The sequence below is a fragment of the Lepidochelys kempii genome, chromosome 23 (assembly GCF_965140265.1).
Source record: "Lepidochelys kempii isolate rLepKem1 chromosome 23, rLepKem1.hap2, whole genome shotgun sequence".
NCBI classification, from domain to species: domain Eukaryota; kingdom Metazoa; phylum Chordata; order Testudines; family Cheloniidae; genus Lepidochelys; species Lepidochelys kempii.
This window is the reverse complement of record NC_133278.1, coordinates 15,955,304-15,983,099: the sequence shown is the minus strand read 5'-3', so window position 1 is coordinate 15,983,099 and position 27,796 is coordinate 15,955,304. Positions and strand designations below refer to the sequence as shown.

Genomic DNA, 27,796 nt, shown 5'->3' with positions numbered 1-27,796 from the left:
TTTGGGGTTTTTTTCAGCACTTTAATTAGCAAAAGAAAAGTTAATTATAAAATGAACAGAGAAAACGGCCGCGTGGGAGCAGGGGAAAGGGTCTGTCCTGCCTCCCCCAAATCTCGAGGGGGAGCCAGGCCCCCACTCCCCGAGCCCACAGGCAGCACGACTATTTACACAGATATCGGGGGGGGTTACACTGAAATTTCTTACACCCGGGACTAAATTTACACCGAACCCCCCGAGACTCAATAAATTATTCAGTAATTAAGGCACCACGCTGCCGGGAAAGGGGGCGCTGGGGAGGGAGTCTCTGAGACAAGGGGGTGCTGGGGGGGAGAAGGGCTGGGGGGGGTCCCTGGAACATGGGTTAAATCTCCAATTCCCATTGTCACTGTCACCAAAACAAGAGGCAAATTCCAACAGCTATTGGGGGGGGGCTGTACAGGGGTGAGGGGGGGCTCCTTTCAGCTGCTGGCCTGGGGATGCATTGGGGGGCTGGGAGGGATTATTGGGGGGCTGGGGGAGGGGGTCATACAGTATTGGGGGCTGTACAGTTTTGGGGGTGGGGGGTCGAGTATTGGGATGGAAGGGGGGGTCAACGCTGTAGCTCAGCCAGATCCACCCCCCCAGCACTGCCCCCCGTTGCACCCCCCCAATCACCACCAGCAGCCCCTCTGGGTTATTGCTACGAGGCCCGGTCCTGGTGGCATTGGGCATCGTCCCACCCAGAACCACTGCCCCCAAAAGTCAGCCTGCCCCTGAGCCAGGGGTCGAAGGTCACGTCTCCCCGCAGGAGGTCGAAGGTCGCACCGGCTGACCGTGGGGGCTGTCTGTGGGGCCAGCCCCTCTCAGCTGCTGGTGGAGACCAAGGCAATGACCTGCTCCAGCCGCTGGCGCAGCTGCTGCTTCCGGCAGCTCCCGTCCCGGTCCAGCGCCGTCAGCACCTGTGGGCGAGGGTCAGGGTCAGGGGCGCCCGGGGGTGCTGCTAGCACCCCAGGGACTGGTCGAGCTCCCCCAGCGCTGGGGGGGGCTGCGGGGGGGGGCAGGGGCTCTCGCCTCCTGCCGGTAGCACCCCAGGGACTGGTCGAGCTCCCCAGCGCTGGGGGGGAGCTGCGGGGGGGGCAGGGGCTCTCGCCTCCTGCCGGTAGCACCCCAGGGACTGGTCGAGCTCCCCAGCGCTGTGGGGGGGCAGCGGGGGGGCAGGGGCTCTCGCCTCCTGCCGGTAGCACCCCAGGGACTGGTCGAGCTCCCCCAGCGCTGTGGGGGGGCAATGGGGGGATGGGGAGGTGGGGAGCAGGGGGTTGTGGGGGGGCAGCGGGGAGGCAAGGGCTCTCGCCTCCTGCCAGTAGCACCCCATGGACTGGTCGAGCTCCCTCAACGCTGGGTGGGGTTGCCGAGGGGGATGGGGGGGGAGCAGGGAGGCTGGGGGGGGGAGCAGGGAGGCTGGGGGGGCAGGGGGCGGCAGGCGCTCTCACCTCCTGCCGGTAACGCCCCACGTACTGGTAGAGCTCCCCCAGTGCCCCCAGTGTGTTGAACTCCCCGGCGTGGAGCCGCGACTGCTCCCCCAGGTAGGCATCCATGTCCTGGTCGCTGATGGGAGCCATCCTGGCGATGTCCCGGTAGTACCTGGGGGGCAGGGGGTGAGGGGGGGCAGGGTCACCTCCCCCACACTGCTCCTTCCCCCCCCCCAGCCCTGTTACCATGTCTGCCCCCCACCCCTGCGTCCAACGCCCTTCCCCCCACTGTTCCTTCTGCCACACCCCCATTACCTCATCGGTCCCCCCCGTATCCCAGCGCCCCTCCCCCCACAGCGCCCCCCACCCCTGTATCCCAGTCCCCTTCCCCACTGCCCCTCCCCCCACAGCCTTGTTACCCCATCTGCCCCTCAACCCCTGTATCCTGGAGCTCCTTCCCCGCTTCTCCCTGCATTGGGGAGACCCCTGCATCACCCACTCCCTCATCACAGACCCTCCCCTGCCCCCCACTCCCTCCTGCAGTGTGCCCCCAGCTCTCACTGCCCCCTCACCGCTCCACCCAGCCGCGGTAGCCAGGCAGGTCCTTGGCGTAGAGCAGTTTGGTGGAGGGCGAGTCCTTGCCCAGGCGCTGGGGTGACGTGGAACACGAGTCCATGAACGTCTGGGCCACCACGGAGAGACACGCGTCCGTGATGCTGCTCTTGTGCACGTCGAACACGAACTGCGGGTTCTTGATCACGTTCACCCAGAACCGCAGGGGCAGGCTGGGGGGTCAGGGGGTCAGAGAGTGCCAGAGACCCGCCCTGGGACCCCCCTGGCCCTCCCCAACACCTTCCCAGCCCCCCTACACCCTGATCACGTTCACCCAGAACCGCAGGGGCAGGCTGGGGGGTCAGAGGATCAGAGAGTGCCAGAGACCCCCCCAGGACCCCCCCGGCCCTCCCCAACACCTTCCCAGCCCCCCTACACCCTGATCACATTCACCCAGAACCGCAGGGGCAGGCTGGGGGGTCAGAGAGTGCCAGAGACCCCCCCGGGACCCCCCGGCCCTCCCCAACACCTTCCCAGCCCCCCTACACCCTGATCACGTTCACCCAGAACCGCAGGGGCAGGCTGGGGGGTCAGGGGGTCAGAGAGTGCCAGAGACCCCCCCGGGACCCTCCCGGCCCTCCCCAACACCTTCCCAGCCCCCCTACACCCTGATCACGTTCACCCAGAACCGCAGGGGCAGGCTGGGGGTCAGAGAGTGCCAGAGACCCCCCCCGGGACCCCCCTGGCCCTCCCCAACACCTTCCCAGCCCCCCTACACCCTGATCACGTTCACCCAGAACCGCAGGGGCAGGCTGGGGGTCAGAGAGTGCCAGAGACCCCCCCCGGGACCCCCCCGGCCCTCCCCAACACCTTCCCAGCCCCCCTACACCCTGATCACGTTCACCCAGAACCGCAGGGGCAGGCTGGGGGGTCAGAGCCCCCGAGTCCCTCCAGGCCCCTCCGGGGGTCTCACCAGTTGCTCTTCCAGGTGTGCCGCACGTCGGGGTCACTGATCTGGCGCCGATCCGCCTGCTCGTCCAGAAAGTCGAACATGTACTTGATGGGCAAGGGCAGGGCGCTGGCCCGGTGCGCCGTGCTGAACAGCGTCTCGAACAGGTCATCCACGAACTTCTGCAGCGTGCCCTGGGGGCGCCGGGGGTCAGACTGGCCCGGGCCCCCCTGCCACACATGGCCCTGCCCCCTCTCGCATACTCCCCACCCTGGCCCCTGAGCCCTGGCACAGCCCTGCCCCGCTGCATGGCCCCCAGTCCCTGAGGCCTGGTACAGCCCTGCCCCGTCCCCGCGCATGGCCCCTGCCCCCCCCACAGCCCCTGTCCCCCTCTTCATGGCCCCTGGCCCTCCGAACCCCAGCACAGCCCTTGGACACCACCCCCACACCCCAATACCCCTCACCCAATGACATGACCCCCCCAGGTCCCTGCACCCCGTACCTTGGTGGCCAGGAGCCGGGTGAGGTAGATCTCCGACACCATCTTGCTGCCCCCCTCCTTGGGGTCGCCCAGTGGATCGTGGCTGCGGACGAGGTGCCAGAGCCGGGTGCCCCCATCGCGCTCGGGGCTCAGCATGGGGGCGCGGGAGCGGAGGCTGTCAGGGCTGCTGGATGGCCGCAGGAGGCTCTCTGGGGTGGGGGGACAGGTCATGGGGAGGTAGGTGTCGGAGCCCCAAGTCCACTGCCTAATCCAGAGCCCCTGCGCGCCCTCCCTGCCAATCCAGCAGCATGGGGGGAGCACTTTGACTACCCCCCACCCGTCTGGTCTGGATGGGATAAGGGGCTGGGGGGATCAGGGCGGGTCTTCTGCTTGGGGCAGGTAGGGCCTGGGGGGTGGGGGCTGAGCAAGGTGTCTGGGATGTGGGGGGCAGCCACTCCCCCCAGCTCCCCAAGTCCCAGCCCCACCCTCCCCCAAAGCCATGTCACTCTCAGCAGCACAGGCCCCCTTGCAGGCCAGGGGGAGGGGCTGGTCTCTGTGGGGCTGGCGGGGGGCGGGGAAATGGGTGGGTCTCTTGGGAGGTCCAGGGGGCCTTACCGTAGCGGCTCAGCGAGCGGCTGAAGGTGCAGGAGTTGGGCAGGTTGCACCCCGAGACCTGCCGGGGCGTCAGGGCCACCTTGGAGCCATCGGTCACCTGGGGGAGAGGCAGCAGGTGAGGGGGGCGGGGGGAAGTCTGGGAATGACATGGGAGGTCCCTGCCCCAGTGCGCTGCTGCAATTCCAGGCAGGGTGTGGGGTAGGGATGGTGGTTTGGGTGCGGGGGCGCTGTCCCACATGGTTTGGCCCAAGCACATTGACACATTTCCATTTGGGGTGTGGATGGGGGGGAGCAGGAGGCTCTGGGAGGAGCAGAGGGCTCTGGGAAGGAAGTGGGGGGAGCAGGGGCTGGGGGGGTCAGTGGGGCGCTCTGGGGGGTCCCCGCCCCTCCTGGTAATGCCCCAGCGTGTTGAGCTGTTTCCAGTTGTCGTGTGGATGAGGAGCAGGGAGCTATAGGGGGCTCTGAGGGGCAGTGGGGGGCTCTGGGGGGTCCCTACCCCACCTGGTAGTGCCCCAGAGTGTTGAGCTGTTTCCAGTCGCCCTCAATGCGGCTCGTCGCATCCTCGTCCTGCAGGAGGGTTCGGCCCGAACGGCCCTGGTACCACTCTGGGAACGGGGGGTGGGGAGAGTGTCAGACCCCCAAATACAGCCCCAACCCCATCAAACACTCCTTGGGCAGCAATACCTGCCCCACGCCTTCCAGCCTCCCCTGGGGCAGCCTTGTACCCGTAGCCTCCCTCCTTTGTGCCTCCTACATACCCCACAGCCCTCTGGGCTGCAAAGCCCCCATTACTCCCTTCCCCAGTGCCTCCCCACTGCGTTCCCAACTCCGTGTCGTCAGACCGGGGGCACTGGGAATAGGGGACTCCCCTGTACCCCCCGTGCCCCCCATATTCTCAGCTCCATGTCATCAGCCCGGGGGTGCTGGGAATAGGGGACCCTCCTGCCCCCTATGCTCCCCCGTACCCAGCTCCGTGTCGTCAGCCCGGGGGCGCTGGGAATAGGGGACCCCCCTGTACACAGCATCCAGCAGCTTCTCCTTGGCCTGGGTGATGGTGTCGCAGTTCAGCACCTTGACGGGCACTTCGGGGCCACCGGGGGGGTCGGGGCTGGCACAGTACAGCGTCTGGGGGGAATGGCAGGTCAGGGGGGTCCCTCCTGTTTGAGCTCCCCCCCCCCCGAGGTAGGAGTTAGCGCCTCCCCTCCACTTTCCCCTCTTCCAGCCCCCATCCCCTGGAGTTACTAGCAGAGGTGTGACTTGGTTTCTCCGCCTCCAGACTTTGCTCCCTCCCTCGGGGCATAGAATCATATAATATCAGGGTTGGAAGGGACCTCAGGAGGTCATCTAATTCAATCCCCTCCTCAAAGCAGGACCAATCCCCAATTTTTGCCCCAGATCCCTAAATGGCCCCTGTCATAACTATAAAGGGAAGGGTAACCACCTTTCTGTATACAGTGCTATAAAATCCCTCCTGGCCAGAGGCAAAACCCTCTCACCTCTAAAGGGTTAAGAAGCTAAGGTAACCTCGCTGGCACCTGACCAAAATGACCAATGGGGGGACAAGATACTTTCAAATCTGGAGGGGGGGGGCGGACAAAGGGTCTGTCTGTGTGATGCTTTTGCAAGGAACAGATCAGGAATGCAGCCTTACAACCCCTGTAAAGTTAGTAAGTAATCTAGGTAGAAACGCGATAATTTCCTTTTGTTTAATGGCTGGTAAGATAAGCTGTGCTGGAGGGAATGTAGATTCCTGTTTTTGTGTCCTTTTGTAACAAGGTTTTGCCTAGAGAGATTCTCTTGTGTTTTGAATCTGATTACCCTGTAAGGTATTTACCATCCTGATTTTACAGAAGGGATTCTTTTACTTTTCGTTAAATTAAAATTCTTCTTTTAAGAACCTGATTGATTTTTTCATTGCTCTTAAGATCCAAGGGTTTGGGTCTGTGTTCACCTGTACCAACTGGTGAGGATTCTTATCAAGCCTTCCCCAGGAAAGGGGGTGTAGAGCTTGGGGGGATATTTTGGGGGAAGACATCTCCAAGTGGGCTCTTTCTCTGGTCTTTGTGTAAGACGCTTGGTGGTGGCAGCATAGAGTTCACGGACAAGGCAAAGTTTGTACCTTGGGGAACTTTTAACCTAAGCTGGTAAGAATAAGCTTAGGGGGTCGGTCATGCAGGTCTCCACATTTGTACCCTCGAGTTCAGAGTGGGGAAGGAACCTTGACAGCCCCCTCAAGGATTGAACTCACAACTTTGGGTTTAGCAGGTCAATGCTCAAACCACTGAGCTATCCCTCCCCCCTAAACCATGGGTGGGGGAATGACACATGCCTGGAGCCCCCCGCAAGCAATTCCTCCCCAGTACTGGGTGTCAGGGGCGAAATGAGATTTTGGAGGGCTGCCAGAGACACAGACAGGGGGACACAGGGTCGGAGGGAGGGCCCCCGGACCCCTTGGGAGATGCGTGGGGGCCAGAGGCTCCCCAGGGCTCCAATAACACCTGGGGCACGGCCCAGCGCCTGGGCAAATTGGGTACCCCGGCCCAACACCCCACCCCTCCTGCCCCCTGCTCCGACTGACCAGGGTCTTGTAGTCGATCTGCTGGCGGATAAGCTTGTCCTCACTCAGCGAGTACCGCGCCTCCCCCGTCACTGCATCCATCGGCCCCTTCTCCATCTGCTGCTTGATGGCACAGAACAGCAGGAACAGTGGCTCCCCGGCGCACTCCTGGGGGGGCATTACTGCTGAGAACCCAGGCATCTAGGCTCCCAGTCCTCCCTGCTCTAACCACCAGCCCCCGCTCCCTTCCTAAAGGGAGGAAGAGAACCCAGGAGTCCTGGCTTGCAGCCCCTTGCTCTGACCACCAGAGCCCACTCCCCTCCCAGAGCCGGGAGAGAACCCAGGTGTCCAGGAGGGTTCCCAGCCCCCGCCCCCTCTCACCTTCAGGAACCGATGCAACAGGAAGGTGAACCAGTTTGTCAGCATCTTCTCAGCCACCGACTCCGTTCTGGAGAAGGGAGAGAAGCAGGGACTCAGGAGTCCGCGTTACTGTGGGTCACGGGGGGTGTCCCTAGGGGGCTCTCACCTGGGGAGCACGTGGCTCAGCAGGTTCCCTGTGGCAGGATGGGGGTCCAGGGAAACAGGTGGGTTCAGGGAGGTCCTGGGGGGGTCAAAAGGGGCCCCAGGGGGGTCCCAGGGGAATGGGGGGTCCCAGGCAGTCCTGGGGGTTCAGGGAGGTCCCGGGTGGGTCCAGGGGGATGGGGAAGTTCAGGAGGGTTCAAGGAGGTCCCAGGGGAGTCTGGGGAGTTCCAGGGGAATGGGGCAGGTCAGTGAGGTCCTGGGGAACGGGGCGGTTCAGGGGTCCCAGGGGAAAGGGGAGGTCCCAGGGGAACAGAGGGGTTCCAGGCCCCACCTGCGCAGCAGCAGCTTGGGATGGGCCCGGTTCTGCAGATTCTTCTCTATGAGGTCGGCCAGCAGCTGCTTGAGGACGCCGGTGGCGTAGTCCAGCCGGCCTTGCAGGGCCACCAGTGTGAGGGAGGCCACGGCCCCCCGGTCCCGCATGGAGAACCCGCGCTGCCCCTCCAGCGCATGGATGAAGGTCAGCAGGAAGGGCCGGAGGTGCAGGAGCTGCCCAAAGAGCCGCAGGCCCCGCTCCGCCCCGGGGGGCGCCTGCAGGGGGCACGGGGTGAGACACAGCCTCCTGGCCTCCCCCACTCTGCCCCCCAGCCCAGCCCCCTGCTCTGCCCCCCCGCGCCCCCGGCCCAGCCCCCGCTCACGTGGCCATGGCGCAGCAGCGGGGGCTCCTCGCCAGGAAACAGCACCCGCAGGGCGTACGTCCGATAGTCCAGGAACGGGATCTTCACCCCGTCCAGGTTGTTCGTCAGCTCGTTGATGTCGGTCTGCAACTCTGCAAAGGCTGGGGGGCGGGGAGGGGACCCTCAATCTGTCAGTCCCCCCCAACCCTGCCCTTCCCCCGTGCAGGGGCAACTGCTTGCCCCCCATCCCAGTGTCTCCTGCCCCCTAACTCAGCACCTGCCAAGCACCACAGCAGGACCCCCTGCCCCCAGCCCCACCCTCCCTGTGCTCCTGCCCCCCAGCCCAGCCCCCTCGTCTTAGCCCCCTCTGCCCAGAGCCCCAGCCCCTTTCCCAGTCCCCCCCTTCCTCCCAATCCGTACCCAGGGCCCTCTCTGCCTCCCATCCCTCCCCCACCCTAGCTCCATCCTTGGGCTCTACCTTCCAGCCCCCCCCGCTCTGCCCCCCACCCCATCCCCCTCCCCCTTGCACTCCACCCCCCCATGCTCCCTACACTCCAACCCGCTCTCTGCACTCCTGCCCCCCCCCTGCCCCCCAGCCTCACCCTCCTTGCACTCCAGCGCGACCCGTGACTCCAGATTGTCCATCTGCAGTTGCAGCCGCTTGAGGGTTCGGTCGGCGTCCCGGGTCTTGCGCTTGTAGGCGACCAGCACCCCGATAATGGCCAGGAGCAGCAGGGACCCCCCTGCACCCAGCCCCACTAGTGCCCCCAGAGGCAGGGCCGCCTCAGGGTAGATGTGCAGGGAGCCGGGAGAGAAGGACAGGCCCCCAACCAGAATCTGGAACGAGGGGAAGCAGTGGAGGTTAGACAGTGGGGTGCCCCCAACGTCCCAGGAACAAACCCCCCAGAATGTGGGAGGGGGAATCAGGGGCACCTCCACATTTTGGCAACCCCTCCAGATCTGCAATGGGAGGGCACAAATTCCCCCGTGGATCTGATGTGACAACCCCCTCCCAGCCCCCCCACTCAGTCTGTCCCCCCAGAATGCACCACACAGATGTAACCTTGCCCCATAGCCCCCCAAGAGGGTCTGCTCACTCCCCCACTCTCCCTTGACCTCTGATCCGCCCCCCGTGTCCCACCCCCACACCACAGAGCGAAGGGCTGCCCCCCTGCCAGACACATGCCCCCAGGCCCACCCCGTAGGGAGCCCCGGCTGTGCCCCCCTTCTCCCCAGCAACTCACTGTGACCAGCTGCTCCCCTGTCTGGCTGGGCGAGTCGCACAGTAGCTGGGTCTCTGACACCGTCAGGGCGCAGGGCTCCCCCCCAATCAGCACCGTGTAGTTCAGACGGGCCCCCCCCACAGCTGCCGGGATCAGGTTCCTGCCCTGGGGGTGGTGGGACAGTGAAAGGGGGAGGGAGATTGGACCCAGACATCCAGGCCAGACACAGCACCCGTGGTGCCGCTCACTCCCAACCCACAGCCCCCTTCTAGCCCAGCCCCGGGCTCCCCCCAGCCCTGCCAGTGCCCCTCACTCCCGACCCGCAGCCCCTGCCAGCCCGGCCCCGGGCTCCCCCCACAACCCTGCCGGTGCCCCTCACTCCCGACCCGCAGCCCCTGCTAAGCCCGGCCCCGGGCTCCCCACACAACCCTGCCGGTGCCCCTCACTCCCGACCCGCAGCCCCTGCCAGCCCGGCCCCGGGCTCCCCCCACAACCCTGCCGGTGCCCCTCACTCCCGACCCGCAGCCCCTGCTAAGCCCGGCCCCGGGCTCCCCCCACAACCCTGCCGGTGCCCCTCACTCCCGACCCGCAGCCCCTGCTAAGCCCGGCCCCGGGCTCCCCCCACAACCCTGCCGGTGCCCCTCACTCCCGACCCGCAGCCCCTGCCAGCCCGGCCCCGGGCTCCCCCCACAACCCTGCCGGTGCCCCTCACTCCCGACCCGCAGCCCCTGCTAAGCCCGGCCCCGGGCTCCCCACACAACCCTGCCGGTGCCCCTCACTCCCGACCCGCAGCCCCTGCCAGCCCGGCCCTGGGCTCCCCCCACAACCCTGCCGGTGCCCCTCACTCCCGACCCGCAGCCCCTGCTAAGCCCGGCCCCGGGCTCCCCCCACAACCCTGCCGGTGCCCCTCACTCCCGACCCGCAGCCCCTGCTAAGCCCGGCCCCGGGCTCCCCCCACAACCCTGCCGGTGCCCCTCACTCCCGACCCGCAGCCCCTGCTAAGCCCGGCCCCGGGCTCCCCCCACAACCCTGCCGGTGCCCCTCACTCCCGACCCGCAGCCCCTGCTAAGCCCGGCCCCGGGCTCCCCCCACAACCCTGCCGGTGCCCCTCACTCCTGACCCGCAGCCCCTGCCAGCCCGGCCCCGGGCTCCCCCCACAACCCTGCCGGTGCCCCTCACTCCCGACCCGCAGCCCCTGCTAAGCCCGGCCCCGGGCTCCCCACACAACCCTGCCGGTGCCCCTCACTCCCGACCCGCAGCCCCTGCTAAGCCCCTCTTCCCCCCATACCTTGAGGACGACGTGGGAGCCGGGTTTCACCTCCAGCACCCCGGCAGGGCCGAAGGGCTCAACCTGGGGGTCGGGGTAGTAGGTGAAGGCTGAGTGGTTGAGGGTTCGAGCCGCCTGGACGTGGTCCAGCAGGAAGCCGAATTCGTCAGGGGAGGCCCCCCGCAGGGGCAGCTCCCGCCCCCCCAGCACAATGCCGGGCGCCTGGCACAGCATGAGCGAGTCATTCAGCACCCGGCAGCTCTGGGGGGAGGCAGAGGGTCAGTGGGGGTGGCTGGGAATGGGGGGGAGGGACAGGGCTCGGGGGGGCGGCAGCTCGGAGGGCGGGTTCAGCTGGCCATCATGGGTGGCTGGGAATGGGGGAGTGGGACAGGGCTCTCGGAGGGGGGCAGCATGTCAGGGGGTTCAGCAGGCTGGCGGGGTCAGCGTGGGCGGCTGGCAACGGGGGACAGCTTGGGGGTGGCTGGGAATGGGAGGGGCAGAAGCTGGGGGGGCAGCATGTTGGGTGGTTCAGTGGGGAAGGCACAGGGTACAAGCCGGGGGGCGGTGATCCATGGGGGTGACAGCAGGGAGAAGTTATGGGTTTGTCAGTATGGGGGGGGAAGAGGGGTATATCAGGAGACTCAGGATTCCCTTGCAGGAAACTGCCCCCCCAAAAAACTGTCCCCACTTCCCCCCACCTCACTCAGTTCCCCTGCCTCCCGCTGCGTCCCCTTCCCCCGCCCTCCCTCCCGCTCGCCATGAGGGCACAACTCACGTTGACGGTTTCGACGCCCCCATACACGGCTCGGACGCGCGGCTCCTGGATGCTCAGCAGGCGGGTCCCGGTCACCGTCAGACTAGTGCTGCCGCTGGGGGGGGGGGGAAGACATCAGCCCCCCCAGGGGGATGCAGCTTTGGGGGGGTGAGTGCTGGCATGGGGGGTGGCCCGTTGGACTGTGACACGTCTCCCACCATTGGGCCGTATCGTCCGTGTCTCCCCCCCCACGGCTACCCTGCGCCCCGCTCGGATGCCGGGGACCCCGCCCAGCCCAGCTCAGTGCCAGCAGCGGGATGCTCGTCCTAGGCCAAACACTGGGTCCCAGCCGGGCTGGCGCCGGAGGCTGTGACGAAGTGGGGGGTTTTCTTGTTTTTAACTTGTTTTCCAGGGGTTTGCATGCAGAGGGGGTGGGACTCAGTTTCCCTGCGTATTACCGGTTTAACAAGGGGATGGGAGAGGGAGTTTGTTGTTACAGAGGACCAGTGAGGGAACTTGGGACCCTGGAGAATGGAGACCCCAGCGACTGGTGACTGGGGTCCAGCGGGCCAGCTGCCGGGTCTGGTCAGTGGGAGGACAATGGGCTGCAGAGAGAGGACCCAGTGTTCTGACCAGGCAGTTCCAGCCAGAGGGGCCAGAGGACAGAGGAGAGGAGAGGGGGCCCAGGCAACTTGTTTACCTGGAGAGAAGACAATGGACAGAGGGGGGGCTTGGGGCCGGTGAGATCAGATGCCCAGCGGGGAAGCAGGGGGGCTCTGGGCTGGAGAGAGGGAGCAGGCAGAGCCCAGCTGGATGCAGGGGAGACTGCGATGTGCTGGGCTGAGGCGGGCCAGGCCTGAGGCCCAGAGAGTTTCCTATGCTGGGTTCAGATGCTCAATAAACCCTGCTGCTTTATGCTGGCTGAGTGTCACTCCAGTCTAGAGAACAGGGGGGCGTTATTCTCTCTGGGTGTGGAGACCCCGGGGGTCCAGAGCGAGTGGACTCCCTGAGGTGTCCCACGGCAGAGACAGACATGCTAAGGCTCAGAGCGTGCAGCTCCAGGAGGCGGAGGGGCTGGACCCCCGAGAAGGGCTGTTGCACTGAAGGGGGTTCCCCATGGACCACATGGGGCCAAGAGTGGGTGCGACCTGTGAGTCCATGACAGAGGCTGTGTGGGGGATGGGGTGGAGCCGGGGGGCAGGTTCTGCAGCTCATCTCCCTGGCTGAGCAGGGCCCTGTGGGGAGCAGAGCCTGAGTGTGGGGTGAATGGACCAACGTGGTCTGAGGTGACGGCCCGGGACCAGAACTGGGACCAACCGGGACCGGATGGAGCCCCCTGGCCCTGCATGTGGTCCACCTCGGCAGACGTGGGTTATGTGAACCTGTTTCACAGGGGGTTCAAACGAGCTGGGAGTGTGGACAGGGGCACTGGGCACAGGAGGGCGGGAGAGGTTGCAAGGGGGCTGTGGGGGGAGGGGGCTGGGAGCAGGGGGGGGTTGGCAGGGGTGTGGGGCTCAGGGAGGAGGTGGGCGCAGTGGGGGGGTCAGCTGGGTGAGGGGGCTGGGAGTGGGGGGGTTGGCAGGGGTGTGGGGCTCAGGGAGGAGGTGGGCGCAGTGGGGGGGTCAGCTGGGTGAGGGGGCTGGGAGCGTGGGAGGGGGATGGGGCACAGGAGGGGAGGCGGGGGGCAATGGGGGTATAGGGGTGCAGTGAGCAGGGGGTCTCTTACTTGACAATGCTCCATTGGGGCTCAACGTGGGTCACAGCTGGGTCTGGGGCATAGTGGAAGATCAGGCTCGGGGGGCTGGTGGTGCCATTGGGGGGCCCAGGGAGGGCCAGGCTGGCACGGTCGATGCGAACACTGAGGGGGGCCGGACCAGGGCCCAGCGTGGACGGTGGGGTCAGGCAGACAATTTCCTCAGGCCCCCTCCTACCGGGGAAGGGAAAGTGAGAGACCCCCACAAATTCCCCTGTCCCACATCTCCCCACTGAGCCCTGACCTACCCACCCGCCTCCCAACATCCCCTAAAATTCCCACCACCTGCCTCCATACGACAACCCTAACCCCGCCCCCCATCCCTGTCCCTCCCCACATGCCCCCCGCCCCCCATCTCTGTCCCCCCGCCCACCCCCCCTTATCCCTCCACCCCCACGCCCTGCCCACCCCATCTCTCTGTCCCCCCTACCTGAGCAGCGGGCAGGGCGCCCCCTGCAATGAGATGTTGACGCTGCTGCCGGCGTCCAGATGGGTCCCAGTGAGGGTGACGCGGGTCCCCCCTGACACCGGCCCCCCCTTGGGGCTCAGTCCCCGCAGCCTGGGGGTCTGGGGCAGGAGACGGCAGTAATGGGGGTAAATGCACACACAGACCCCCTTTCCTCCCACCCCCCACAGCCCCCCATGACCCACAGCTACCCCTTCTCCCCACAGACCCCCACAGGGCACCACCCAGCCCCTTCTGCCCCCCACAGCTTCCCATGACCCACAACAACCTCTCCCCCACAGAGCCCAGGGGTCGCCCCCCAGCCCCCACACCCTCCCACTTCCCCCACAGACCCCCAGGGATCATCACCCAGCCCTCAAAGCCCCCCATGCCCCTCCCTCCCAGAATTCCCTCCCTCACAGACGCCCCCCCAGTACCACGAAGGTGAAGGGGTTCGGGGAGCGGGCCCGGTACTCGGCACTGCAGTCGCCCACACAGATCTCCACGGGGCCCGGCGGGGGGTCGGGCACCAGCGACTCCTCCATCTCGCACACCAGCCTGGGGGGGCGGGGACACAGGGGTCAGCCCCCCGGGTCCACCCCGCCAGCCCCTGCGTCCCAGCTCCCCCCACCCGGACTCCTTCCCAGCATCCCAGCTCCCCCCACCCAACCCCTCCCAACCCCACCCGCGTCCCAGATCCCCCCACGACCCAGCTCCCCCCACCTGACCCCTTCCTGCGTCCCAGCTCCCCCCGCCCGACCCCCTCCCAACCCCACCCGCGTCCCAGCTCCCCCCACGACCCAGCTACCCCTGCCGGACCCCTTCCCGCATCCCAGCTCCCTCCGCCCGACCCCCTCCCAACCCCACCCGCGTCCCAGCTCCCCCAACGACCCAGCTCCCCCCGCCTGACCCCTTCCCACGTCCCAGCTCCCCCCACGACCCAGCTCCCCCCGCCTGACCCCTTCCCGCATCCCAGCTCCCCCCGCCCGACCCCTTCCTAACCTGACCCGCGTCCCAGCTCCCCCCACGACCCAGCTCCCCCCGCCTCACCCCTTCCCACGTCCCAGCTCCCCCCGCCCGACCCCCTCCCAACTCCACCCGCGCCCCAGCTCCCCCCACGACCCAGCTCCCCCCGCCTGACCCCTTCCCGCATCCCAGCTCCCCCCGCCCGACCCCCTCCCAACCTGACCCGCATCCCAGCTCCCCCCACGACCCAGCTCCCTCCGCCCGACCCCCTCCCAACCCCACCCGCGTCCCAGCTCCCCCAACGTCCCAGCTCCCCCCGCCTGACCCCTTCCCGCGTCCCAGCTCCCCCCGCCCGACCCCCTCCCAACCCCACCCGCGTCCCAGCTCCCCCACGACCCAGCCCCCCCCGCCTGACCCCTTCCCTCATCCCAGCTCCCCCCGCCCGACCCCTTCCTAACCTGACCCGCATCCCAGCTCCCCCCACGACCCAGCTCCCTCCGCCCGACCCCCTCCCAACCTGACCCGCATCCCAGCTCCCCCCACGACCCAGCTACCCCCGCCTGACCCCTTCCCGCGTCCCAGCTCCCTCCGCCCGACCCCCTCCCAACCCCACCCGCGTCCCAGCTCCCCCCACGACCCAGCTACCCCTGCTCGACCCCTTCCCGCGTCCCAGCTCCCTCCGCCCGACCCCCTCCCAACCCCACCCGCGTCCCAGCTCCCCCCACGACCCAGCTACCCCCGCCTGACCCCTTCCCGCGTCCCAGCTCCCTCCGCCCGACCCCCTCCCAACCCCACCCGCGTCCCAGCTCCCCCCACGACCCAGCTACCCCTGCTCGACCCCTTCCCGCGTCCCAGCTCCCTCCGCCCGACCCCCTCCCAACCCCACCCGCGTCCCAGCTCCCCCCACGACCCAGCTACCCCCGCCTGACCCCTTCCCGCATCCCAGCTCCCCCCGCCCGACCCCCTCCCAACCCCACCCGCGTCCCAGCTCCCCCCACGACCCAGCTACCCCTGCCGGACCCCTTCCCGCATCCCAGCTCCCTCCGCCCGACCCCCTTCCAACCCCACCCGCGTCCCAGCTCCCCCTGCTCGACCCCCTCCCAACCCCACCCGCGTCCCAGCTCCCCCCACAACCCAGCTCCCCCCGCCTGACCCCTTCCCGCATCCCAGCTCCCCCCGCCTGACCCCCTCCCAACCTGACCCGCATCCCAGCTCCCCCCACGACCCAGCTCCCTCCGCCCGACCCCCTCCCAACCCCACCCGCGTCCCAGCTCCCCCCACGACCCAGCTACCCCTGCCGGACCCCTTCCCGCATCCCAGCTCCCTCCGCCCGACCCCCTCCCAACCTGACCCGCGTCCCAGCTCCCCCTGCTCGACCCCCTCCCAACCCCACCCGCGTCCCAGCTCCCCCTGCTCGACCCCCTCCCAACCCCACCCGCGTCCCAGCTCCCCCCACGACCCAGCTACCCCTGCCGGACCCCTTCCCAGCTCCCCCAGCTCGACCCCCCCAGCTCCTACCCGACTGAACATGGCCCTGCCCGACCCCCTGCCCCACATTTCTGAACCCCACCTGACATCCCCATCCTGCCCTCCTCCCCCTCCTCACACTGTCCCCCCCTCACCTCTGGGCGGGGACGTACTGGCCCGGCAGCGAGTTGCAGCGAACCCCAGCCACGCGCACCCCGACCTCGTGGAATTGCAGCCCCAGGTTCTCCCCCTCGACCGTCACCCGCGTGCCGCCCTCCTTGGGCCCCGCCACGGGTGTCACCTGGGGGGGCAGAGGGCAGTCAGGGGGGCGGAGACCCCCCCACCCCCACCCGCCCTGCTTGGGCCCTGCCATGGGTGTCACCTGGGGGAGCCCGGGGGAGTCAGTGGGGCAGAGACCCAACCCACCCCCGCCTGGGCCCCCAAACCACGTGAGCCCCCCCGGGTGAGGGGGCAGAGCTAGGGGGTGTCTGCAGCAGAGATGGGGCCTGGCTGCGGTTGGGGGATGGGTTCCAGTGGGGTGGGCACAGGGGGTGGCTGGTCCAGGGGGCCCCCCTATTACCTGGGTGATGTGGGGGGACCATTACCGGGGTGCTGTGGGGCAGGGGCATTACTTGGGCACTGCGGGGGGGGCCGTTACCCGGGCGACGGGGGGCGTTACCTGGGTGATGCGGGGGTGGCTGCAGCGGGCCCCACGCCGGCCGGGGGGCACCCAGTTGAGTTTGGGGGCAGGGCAGTGGGGTTGCAAGAGGCAGCGTCGCTCCGCCAGGCACCAGCCGCACTCATAACGCGGGTCGGAGCGGAGACAGAGCCCGCAGCTGGGGCGCTGGGCCGGGCACTTGTACAGCAGGGCTGGGGGGAGGTGGGGGGTCAGAAACAGGCAGCCCCCTGCCCCGCCCTCCCCACCCCCTTCTCTCCCTGTGCCCCACCCCTGCCCCCCAACACCCCACCCCCGGGCTCTGCCCTCCCCACCCCTTTCCCCATGACACTCCCCCACTCTGCCCTCTCCCATTACCCAGCCCCCCGCCCCTCCCAGGGCGCAGCCCCCAGGACCTTTGAAGCCAGGGGGCCGGTCGATGGGGAAGTCGCTGTCCCAGACGACGGAGAAGTCCACAGGCAGCTCCCCAACTGTGTCGCCCTCGTACCAGTACTGGGGGGGGGGGAACAGGGAGATTAGAGGCATGGAGAGCCACAGGGGAGCCCCCCCACATAGCCCTGGGGGCAACAGGACCACAAAGGGTTAAAAGGAGGTATCAAGGCATCTCCTAGCAACAGAGATGGCAACTGTCACGTCACCTAGCAACAGAGCATCCCCCCCCAGGGGTGAAACATCAAACACATCCGCCCCCCCTGCCCAGCTCTGCCCGTGCCCCTCACTCCTGACCCGCAGCCCAGCTCAGACATTTACAAGTGGTTCCTTGACCCCAGCACCTCGCAGGCTGTGGGCCTGCAGCCAGCGGGGAGTTGATGGCTGGGGGGAGGGGAGGGGAGGGCAGGGGGTGTCTGGCACAGAGCCCATGGGATTAGAGACCTCCCACCCTCCCGTCCCCCTCCCAGCCAGCCAGCAGGGGCCCCAAGCTTTCTCCCACCCTCCCAGGGCGCAGGGGTCCGGCCGAACCCAGCTGAATGCCCCTCCCCCATCGCTGGGGCCGGGACACACAGGCTGATAACCCCCCCACTCCCTCCCCCCCAAAAAGGGTGCTCAGAAGAGGGAGGGGTGGAGGCACATGGGGTCTCATCGCGGTGTCCTGGCTCTGCATGTGGCTGGGGAGCAGAGGGAGATGGGCTGGGGGGCTCGCGGGGGGCAGGGGGTCCAGGCCGGGGGGCTCACCGAGGTGTTCTGACATTGCACGCTGCTGGAATTGAAGCGCACGGCTGGGACCCGCTGGCGACGCCCCTGCACGACAAAGACGCACTCGTAGTTCTTCTGGCCCGACTGCGGCTGCGGCAGGTTCTTGGCCCGGAGCGTGATCGGCTGCAGCACCCCCACCGGGATCAGGATCTCGCCCACCGGGAGCAGTTCTGGGCAGCCCTGGGGAGAAAGAATCAGGGGGACCTCACCTGGGGAGAGCTGGGAGAACCCAGGAGTCTGGGCTCCCAGCCCCAGCCCCCCTGCTCTAACCATCGGACCCCACTCCCCTCCCAGAGACAGGGAGAGAACCCAGGAGTCCTGCCAGGAGATGGAGCTGGGGATGCAGGATCCTGGGTCTCTGGGAGCTGCCTGGCAACAGCAGCTGCTTAATTGTTACTTGGTGGGGGAGGGGCTGCTCTTTTTTGTCGGGGGTGGGGGTGAGGGGGGATAGGCAATAAAGGAAAGGAGTCCCCAGAACCACTTCCTCCCACCCCTGCCCCAGCCCTGGTGGTGCCCCTCACTCCCGACCCACAGCCCCTGCTAGCCCAGCCCTGCCCCTCACAGCCTTGCCGGTGCGGTGCGGCAGCCCCTGCTAGCCCAGCCTTGCTAGCCCAGCTAGCTCCCCCCTTGTTAGACGCTGATTATGGTGAAGTGGCTCAGAGACTCCTCACTGGGGGTGGGGGGGTGGGAAGGGGGCAGCGACATCTAGTTTCCCCTCCCCCCAGTCCCCAGGGCCCCATTGCCTGGCCCTGGGCGTTGTCTGCGGCCGCTGCTCCAAACCGCAACCCCGGCGCTATCAATTATCCTGACCACAGGGCACCGCCTGGTGCATCGATCCAACCGGGGCCCCCCCGCCCCATCGATCCCGCCACAGCCAATTACACTGCATTAGGGGCAGCCAGCCCCATGGTCTGACATCTGCCACCCCTCCCCCTCCACAGCAGGGAGCCAGCTCAAAGCACGGATATGCAGCTGGCTCTGGGGTGGGGCAGGGGCTGTTACCAGGGCCCCCTTGCTTGGTGCCAGGACATGGCCTCTATGGGGTGGGGCAGGGGGACAGTTATACAGGGACCCCTCGCCCTGTTCCGAGATGTGTCCGGCTCTGGGGTGCGGGAGGGGGCTGGTCACACAGGGACCCACCTCGGCGGTGCTGACCCGCCCCTCAGCGAACGCGCACTCCCGGGAATCGTGGGTGCAGATGTGTCGATATTTGCACCACCGGCAGGCAAACAGGCTCCTCACGCAGGACAGACACCTGGGGAGGGCAGCAAAGGGTTAATGGGGGGGGAGAATCTTCCCCCCCCAACTGACCTCCACACCCAGGATGTCGGGCGCCCCCACACCCCTTCCCAGACCCATTGTTCCCCTGCAGCCAGGGACAATGCCCCGCCCCTGCTCCCTGTGTTTACATGGGGGGAAGGGAGGAGGGGATTCTATTAGCTGCCCCACCCCCAGCGGGAGACCAGGCTCCCTCCCACCCCCCACCCCCAGTGCGAGGGGCTGCGGGTGGGGGGCCGGCGGCCGGCCGGGGGGACTCACGACGGGAGGAGGCTGCAGTTGTAGAAGACGAAGTCAGTGCCAGCGAAATCCATCCCGGTCTCGAGCGAGCGAAGCTGAAGCCGCACGGAGCGAGCATCGCCTGGGGGGGATTTGGGGGGGCAGCGTCGGGGGGGGGTCAGGACTGAACCCCTCCCAGCAGGGAGCCCCCGCCCCCAGTCTATGGCTCCTACCCCCACCTCCCACCCCCAAATGTGTTCCTGACCTTTGTCCTCTGCCCCCTGCCCTCCCCTGTCGCCCCGGCCCTGACCTTTGCCCTTTGAACTCACCGTGGGGGCCGGTACCGGGGGGCAGCTCCCTGGGGGTGGGCGACTGGCAGCGGATGAGGCCCCCGGGCAGCACCTCGGCTTCGCTCTGCCCCAGGCCCTCGAAGGAGCAGGTCACGCCTGGCCCCAGGTCCGGGAGGTTCTGCACCGTCAGCTGCAGCTAGACCCCCAGAGAGATGGGGTTAGAGCTGGGGGGCAGGATCCCCCTGAGAGACAGGAGCCTAGAGACGGGGGGCAGGATTCCCCCAGAGATGGGGAGTGAGTTCTCCCTAGAGATGGGGGTTCGAGATGGGGGACAGGGTCCCAACCCCTCCCTCCCCAGAGACATGGGGGGGATGTCCACCTCTGCCCCCCCAATCTCCCAAGCCAGGCCCCTAGGCGCCCGGCCCCCCAACTCACCAGGACACCGGGCGCGGTGACAGAGACGTTATTGGGCTCCACGAGCAGCCGGGGGCAGGAGCCCGGCGCGGCCGCGAACCGCTGCGACTCCAGCGCCCGGGGACACTCGCTCTCCCGGCAGCACCTGGGAGGAGGGTTGTGGGGGGATCAGGCACAGACTGGGAACCCCCCAGGTCTGCTCCCCCCTCACTGCACTGGGCAGGCACCTCACAGGGGAGCTTGCAGCGCTGGGGGGGGGGCAGCCCAGGGAGCTCATTAACTAGCCAGTGGCTTCCACCCTGGGGGCTTGTTAGTGCAGGATCTTGGGGGACGCAGCATCCGGTGCCAGGAGCCCCTCACCCGCGGGGGGGGCTGTGGGTCGGGAGTGAGGGGCACCGACGGGGGGGGGTAGGGCCAGGCTAGCAGGGGGCTGCAGGTTGGGAGTGAGAGGCACCAACAGAACTTGGGGGGAGTCGGGGTGGGGGCTGATCTCTGCTCCACCCCCATCTCGGGGGGCGTCAGCTCGAGTGTCTGTATTAACTGGGAGGTGTGATTCTGGCAGAGGTTGGGGGGGAGTTACGGGGGGGGCTTCTCCATCTCCTCCCCCTACAGAGAGGGATGGGAGGTGGGGGCGGGGCACTGAAGAGGGCTAACACCCCCCCTTCACTGCCTGGCCAAGCTGGGGGGTGATGGCTAATTTATTACTTGTCTCCAGGGTAGAGCTGCCAGCTCCAGTCACAGGCCCCCCACCCCAGCCAACCTTCAGTGTCCCTCCCCCCACCTCCCCAACCCCCATCTTTCCACCAGCCCCCCACTCTGTGCCCCCCTCCCCCCACTGCTCTGGGCAGGAGATTTAATAGGATTTGGTACCTGGGATTCCCACAAGGGAAGGGGGGATGGGGCTTGGCCAGGAGCTTGCGGGGAGGGGGGGCCGCATTCCTCCAACAGGCCAGAGACCCCCCAGCACACACCGGGGAGGGACCCCTGGCTAGGCTGGGAGCCAGGACTCCTGGGTTCTCTCCCAGCACTGGGAGGGGAGTGGGAGCTGGTGGTTAGAGTGGGGGAGGTGGGCTGAGAGCCAGGACTCCTGGGTTCTCTCCCCGGCTCAGCTCCAGGGGTGTCTCACCGGTTGTGCAGGACACACCAGCCACAGTGGGGGTCCCCGGAGCCCAGGCAGGCGTCACACGTAGGGTACTGGCCACACGTCTCCACCGGCAGCCGCACCACCTGGGGGGGAGAGGTTAGCGTCTGGGGTGGTAGAACAGACCCCCTCCCCTATAGCAGCCCCTCCCAGCTACTCCCCCACATCACCTGTGCCTCTCCACTCCTTCACCAGTCCCCAGCCCCCTTGGCCCCCTTCCTTCTGCCTCCCTTCCCCCAACCTCAGTCCCCTGGGACCCCCATCCTGCCCCCTTCCCCCAACCTCAGCCCCCTGGGGTCCTCCTGGCTCACTTCCTTCTGCCCCCTCTTCTTCCCCAGCTCCCTCCCAGTCCCACCTCGACCAGCCCCCCGGCCCCCACCTCTCCACGGCTCAGCAGGTAAAGGTGTCTCTGGTCGGGGCTGAGCTCCATGTCCCGCAGCAGGGGCTGCCCGGGGGTCACTGGCACCGACTCGTACAGATGGGCGTCCTGGGGGCCATCTACCCGCACCTGGGGGGGGAGCTGTGAGAGAGAGATGTCCCCAGCCCCCCTGCGAGCCCCCAAGCTCCCCCAAGCCCCCAGCCTGACTTGAGCCACCCCGAGCTACCCACCTCCATCAACTCCCCCAACCCCCCCGCATGTTCAGCAGCATGCAAGGGGGGCCCACAAGGAGGTGGGGGGGAGGGGAGACCAGCATCAATGTCTCTCCCCGACCTGCCAGCTGCCCCCTCCCCCGTTACTCTCCAGCCCAGGGGTCCAGCCCCCCGACACCAGGCAGGCTCATTGACCCCTTTCATCCCCGCCAACAAGGGCCCATTGATGGGGGGTCTGACCCACAGCAGCCCCCCAGCAGGCACCCAGCCTCCCCCTCCCCAGGGACAAAGGGCCCTTTCAGAGCTGGGGGCCGCAGCCCCCCAGGGTCACTCCCGGGGCGAGAGGCCGAGAGCTAAGACAAGGGAACCAGTGTCGAGGGACAGGAGTCACCTCCCACCCCCCATTTCTCCTCCACGCACCCAGCCCCCCTCAGCCCCTCCCCCCTCAGCCCACCAGCTCCTCCCCTCCCCACTAGCTAACTGAATTAGCCCCATTTAAAAGCTGAGGGGTCGTGGCCCCCTCCAGGGGGTTCAGAGCTAGACAGGCGAGCCCCCGCCCCCCCCCACATAACCCAATTCCCAGGTCAGGGCTGGGGCAGCCAGCCTGACACTCCCGACACTGAGCCCCCTGGGACCCCCCAGGGATGGCAGGTGGCAGGGAGAGAGGATGGAGGAGCTGGGGGAGCCCAAGGCTGGGTGAGCAGGGGCTGTGGGTCAGGAGTGAGGGGCACTTGCAGAGCTGGGGGTGGGCGGGGGCCCTGGGCACTGTCCCCTCTCTGTGGTGCAGCTGCTCTAGGGTTAACTTTCGCACAGACATATTTTCCACCCCAAACCGCCACCCTTTGATGTTGGCTTTTTAAGAGCCAGTTTGGAAGGAACGGAGTTGGTTTGTGGGGAGTTGGGGGGGGGCCAGGAGGGGACCGCGCCCCATAGCGCTGAGCTGGCAGATCATCCACCCTCCTCCCCAACCCTGCCGGTGCCCCTCACTCCCGACCCGCAGCCCCCTGGCAGCTCAACCCTGCCCCCCCCAGCTCTGCCAGTGCCCCTCACTCCTGACCCGCAGCTCCTCTGTCGTCTCCTCTTCCCGTCGGAGCAGCCTGAGAGTGGCTGAGGCTAAGGAGGGGACCTGGCATGTCCCTTTGCTGCCCTGCTAATGTTGAATGGGCTCCAGCTCTGCCCTGGAGATGGGGACTGCCCCCCAGCTCTGCTCTATCAGTGGGGCAGGGCTGGGAATAGCCTACCCTTCCAGGGATCAGATTTGGGGTGGGCTAGCAGGGCCTGCGGGTCGGGAGTGAGGGGCACCGGCAGAGCTGTGGGGACAAACACCTAGGGAGGTTCTGAGCCCCTTTGGGACACCCCCAATTCTAACGCCTGCCCCTCCCCCCGGCGCGTGTCCCACCTTCTTGAGGGTGCCGGCACGGGTGCCCAGGAAGACGACAGAGTGGCCCCGGTAGGTGTAGGCGGCGACGCTGGCCAGCCCCTCGCTGCGCTCGGCCAGCAGGGGGCGCCCCTCGATGACCTGCAGCCCCCCCAGCGGCTGGTTCAGCACCAGCCCGCAGAAATTCCCATTGATCTGCATGGGCTGGGGAGAGACGGGGGGTCAGGCACAGCTGAGTGCAGCCCCCAATAGACGCCCAGCTCCCCAATACACCCCCATCCCCACCCTCTCCATTGCCCCAAAGTACGCTCACCACCTCCAGCCCCCACCTTCCCTCCCACTCCCGCAGCTCTGGGCGGGGAGAGGGGGCTAGTGGGGTAGAGCAACGGGGACTGGGAGCCAGGACTCCTGGGTTCTCTCTCTGGGAGGGGAGCTGGGCCACGTGGCTGAGCCGGGGGCTGGGCGAGGCTCCCGGATGCCTGGGTCCCGCGTACCGTGTTGATGCAGGGCAGCTCCTTGTTGAGCAGCCAGGGCAGGGAGAGGTGCCCCTCGCCGCGGTAGCAGCTCTGGATCCGCTCCTGGATGCGCCGGTTGACCTCGTCCAGCGTGAAGAGGCAGAGCAGGCTCTGGCGGGGCGGTGCCGCCCGGTTCTTCTGGCCCTGGGCAAAGGCTGCATAGAGCACGTCCTGCCCCTCGGCCAGCCCCAGTGCCCGCGCCAGCCGGTGCCCGGCCTTAGCCAGCCGGGCGGCCTGCACCAGGCGGTACTCCACCCCGGCATGGGCGCAGCCCAGTGGGAACTCCACGTAGGAGTAGAACTCGGCGTCGCGGGCGCAGAGCCGCACGATCTTGGAGGAGAAGAAGCGCTCGGCCCCGGGGGCCACCCCGCCACCGGGCCCCCCGCCCGGCCCCTCCAGCGCTGCCTGCTGCGTGTCCAGCTGCAGGGTGAGGAAGTAGACAAAGGCGCCCGAGACGAAGGCCGAGACGTAGTAGATGTCGAAGGCCGGGTGCAGCGCCAGGGTGTCTGAGGGGACCTTGACCTGCGAGGAGACGAACTCGTCCTGGTAGATGAGGCTGAACATGTCGGGGCTGGCGGAGTCGGGCGCCAGGCGGCGGCTGGACAGGGTGGGGAAGTACTCGGAGCGCCCCTCCACCGAGGTGCCCACGAAGAGCCGGCTCGGCTGGCCCGGCTGCTCAAGGATGACCCCGGCCATGGCGTCTGCCTCGCGCCCGCCCGACAGGTAGTGCTCCTTCCGCTGGTGAGGCTCGCCCAGCTTGGCCAGGTCGCCCACGCGCAGCAGCTGGCAGACGCCCTGCCAGACGCTGCCGCAGGCCACCAGCCGCCCGCCCGCATAGTCCAGCAGCAGCAGCTTGTTGACGTTGTCGGCCGGGGCCAGCGGGTGCTGGCAGAGCCGCACAGCGGGCGGTGGGTAGCACCGGGCGTCGTCCGGCACCGGCCCCGTCCCGTGCACCCGCAGCTGGCTCAGGTTGGCCGCCAGTTTGTAGACCCGGTTCACGGCGCCGGCAAAGACCTCGCCCGTCTCGCGGTGCACCGCCAGGTGGGTCAGCCCCCCGTCCGGCACCGCGAAGGAGGCCCGGGCAGCCAAGAGGGGAGGGAGCCGCGGAGGGGGGGCCCCCGGCCGAGCCAGAGGGGGCAGCAGCAGCAGCAGAGCCAGGGCCCCCAGCCGCAGTGGGGGGGCCATGGTGTGAGGCTCGGGGGGCAGCAGGCCTGGAAGAGGGAGAGATGGAGGTTAGACAGAGGGGGACCTCCCCCTTGCCAGAGAGCCCACCCCAGCCCCCCGCTTCCCCACGGCTGACCCACCAACCCCCCAGCCAGAGAGCCCATCTCCAACCCCCCGCTTCCCACGGCTGACCCACCAACCCCCCAGCCAGAGAGCCCACCCCCAGCCCCCCACTTCCCACGGCTGACCCACCAACCCCCCAGCCAGAGAGCCCACCCCAGCCCCCCGCTTCCCCACGGCTGACCCACCAACCCCCCAGCCAGAGAGCCCACCCCCAGCCCCCCGCTTCCCCACGGCTGATCCCCCAACACCCGAAGCCAGTGCTAACCCCTACCCCATTTCCAGACCCCCAACCCACTCCAGACGGGTCTACCTCTGGGCCCAGCCCACCCCTCCCCCCACAGCTCCCTTCCCACTGGGCGCTGAGGGCAGGGAGAGCGCCCCCCTGCCAGACACCCCCCCCAGCCTTTCTTAGCACCCCCTCAACACACCCCACGCACACCCGGCTCCTTGTTAGCACTCTGTGCAAGGAGTCAAAACACCCCTCCCCCGCAGCACTGGGGCGGGGGGGCTCGTGACCTGGAGAGCAGGGGCCCCCCCCGTGCACGTGTGACACACAAGGGGAGAATGCCCTGAGACGGGGATGGGTTGGAGGATTCCCCAGCACCACGTACCCCACAGCCCCCCCATAACACACCCCAGGACCCCCAGGGCCGGCCCCCACAACACACACAAACTCCCATCACTGAGCCCCCATGCTCACCCCCCAAAACCTATAGGCCACAGCTCCTCCCACTGCCAGGCCCCGCCCTTCCCAGCCCCTCCCCCTGGCTCCACCCTAATCACACCCCACCCCACTCCCAGGGCTTAAGAGCCCTGAAAACAGGCCCATGGCCTTCCAATGAGCCAGGGATGGTGGAGCCCCCTGCCTAATGGGCGCCCCATATCCCTCCCCCTGGGCTAAAGAGCCCAGCAGCTTGGGGGGACCTGGAGACCTCACTACAGCCCCCCCTGAGCTGGCAGAGGGCTGAAGAAGACCAGGGGGAGCAGAGGTGAGACTGGGGGGTGCCAGACCCCTACCTTTCACACCCACTTGAAGTAGTGCCCCCCCCAAGATAACCACAGAGACATGGGTCAGAGCCCCCCCCCCCACTGCACCACCCTACAGCCTCCTGCCAGCCTGATCCCAGCCCCATAGACTCAAAGCCCCCTGCCAACTTGGTCTCCCCAGCCCCACAACCTCCCTTCCCACCCTGACCCCAGAGCCCCTCAATCTTCCTACCCCAGGAGCTCAGCCCCCCAGCATGTTACACCCACCCAGCAGACGTTAAGCTGACTCTGGCAGAGCCTTAGGGCCCAGCCCTTGCCCCCCCCCCCGCCGTTTTCTCTGAGCCCCACAGCTTGTGTCCCCCTCTGGAAGGGAGGCTGAGAGAGGATCCCAGTGCCCCAGACAAGGGCCAGGAAAGACACAAGCCAGGTGCTCCCCACTTCCTTAGCTGGACCCCCATTCAGGGATTGGCAGGGAAATGCCCACCTGTTCTCCCCCCACCCCTCACACACCCAGCACCTAGATGTTGCTGTGCTGGAAAAGAACCCGGAGTCCCCATTGATCTAACCCACCAGCCCGCACTCCCCTCCCAGAGCATGGAGAGAACCCAGGAGTCCTGGCTTCTAGGCCCCCACTCCGCCCGACCCAGCTTAGTGCCCGCTTAAGGTCAGGACCAATGGGGGTTTTATGGGGCAAGGGGTTGGCCAGGCAGCAGTGAATCTCCTCACTTTACTCTGCTGGGAGAATGGGGGGGGCTCAGGCAACCATGGGGATGCCCCAGCCCTGCCCCCAGAGTGACACCCCCTGAAGCCCCCCACCTGACAGCTTGGGTATGGGCCCCTCAAAGTAACAGAACAGGAGAGGGGCTGCACCCCCAGGGCTGAGAGGGAGCCCCCCACTATGGGGGGCTCTGCTCCCATCCCCCCAATCCTCCCTGCATGGACTGATGTGGGGGCTGCCCCTGCCTCCCATGCTCCAATCCTGGGACTGTCCCCTCCCCACCCCAGTCCCTGACCCCCAAATCCTGGCCCTCTTCCCAATGCAGAGCCCCTTTCATGCCCTGAGCCCCCTGCCCCAAAGAACTGATCTGGGGGAGGTCTTCCCCCAATGAACTGGGCCCCACACAACCAGCATCCTCCCTACCCGGAATGCACTGCCCCCCTCCCCGCCCCCCCCGTGCACCGGTCCTGGGGGGCTCCCCCGTGCACCGAGCCCCCCCCCCCGTGCACCGGTCCTGGGGGGCTCCCCCGTGCACCGAGCCCCCCCCCCTGTGCACCGGTCCTGGGGGGCTCCCCCGTGCACCGAGCCCCCCCCCGTGCACCGGTCCTGGGGGGCTCCCCCGTGCACCGAGCCCCCCCCCGTGCACCGGTCCTGGGGGGCTCCCCCGTGCACCGAGCCCCCCCCCGTGCACCGGTCCTGGGGGGCTCCCCCGTGCACCGAGCCCCCCCCCGTGCACCGGTCCTGGGGGGCTCCCCCGTGCACCGAGCCCCCCCCCCCCGTGCACCGGTCCTGGGGGGCCCCCCCCGTGCACCGAGCCCCCCCCGTGCACCGAGCCCCCCTCCCCGCCCCCCCCGTGCACCGATCCTGGGGGGCTCCCCCGTGCACCGAGCCCCCCCCCCGTGCACCGATCCTGGGGGGCTCCCCCGTGCACCGAGCCCCCCCCCCGTGCACCGGTCCTGGGGGGCTCCCCCGTGCACCGAGCCCCCCCCCGTGCACCGGTCCTGGGGGGCTCCCCCGTGCACCGAGCCCCCCCCCCGTGCACCGGTCCTGGGGGGCTCCCCCGTGCACCGAGCCCCCCCCCGTGCACCGGTCCTGGGGGGCTCCCCCGTGCACCGAGCCCCCCCCCCCGTGCACCGGTCCTGGGGGGCTCCCCCGTGCACCGAGCCCCCCCCCCCGTGCACCGGTCCTGGGGGGCTCCCCCGTGCACCGAGCCCCCCCCCCGTGCACCGGTCCTGGGGGGCTCCCCCGTGCACCGAGCCCCCCCCCGTGCACCGAGCCCCCCTCCCCGCCCCCCCGTGCACCGATCCTGGGGGGCTCCCCCGTGCACCGAGCCCCCCTCCCCGCCCCCCCCCGTGCACCGGTCCTGGGGGGCTCCGCCCCGGCTCTACCTGCAGCTGCAGCCGCGCGCCCCGCTCCGGCTCTGCCCCCTCCCCGC

At 68.0% G+C, this 27,796-nt stretch overlaps 1 protein-coding gene across 4 annotated transcripts; it reads right to left on the bottom strand.

Moving 5' to 3' along the window:
* PLXNA3 (plexin A3) lies at nucleotides 1-27,796 on the bottom strand. Of its 4 annotated transcripts, none has more exons than XM_073321633.1 (32): nucleotides 27,750-27,796; nucleotides 23,349-24,580; nucleotides 22,876-23,058; nucleotides 21,265-21,393; nucleotides 20,871-20,971; nucleotides 19,766-19,889; nucleotides 19,370-19,526; nucleotides 19,083-19,182; nucleotides 18,684-18,798; nucleotides 17,523-17,723; nucleotides 16,745-16,841; nucleotides 16,353-16,543; nucleotides 15,829-15,974; nucleotides 13,678-13,798; nucleotides 13,226-13,362; nucleotides 12,769-12,969; nucleotides 11,064-11,157; nucleotides 10,310-10,549; nucleotides 9,043-9,186; nucleotides 8,401-8,635; nucleotides 7,820-7,959; nucleotides 7,456-7,712; nucleotides 6,984-7,050; nucleotides 6,624-6,770; nucleotides 5,011-5,170; nucleotides 4,547-4,650; nucleotides 4,046-4,142; nucleotides 3,452-3,639; nucleotides 2,974-3,143; nucleotides 2,021-2,233; nucleotides 1,470-1,620; nucleotides 1-938 (listed from the first exon to the last, which is right to left on the bottom strand). In XM_073321633.1, the coding sequence occupies exons 2-32, from the start codon at nucleotides 24,552-24,554 to the stop codon at nucleotides 843-845; spliced, it is 5,712 nt and encodes a 1,903-aa protein (XP_073177734.1). In that variant the 5' UTR covers nucleotides 24,555-24,580; nucleotides 27,750-27,796; the 3' UTR covers nucleotides 1-842. The 4 variants fall into 4 exon arrangements, with proteins under 4 accessions (XP_073177734.1, XP_073177735.1, XP_073177737.1 ...); XM_073321634.1 differs by having other exon boundaries at nucleotides 2,974-3,131; XM_073321636.1 differs by having other exon boundaries at nucleotides 2,974-3,029.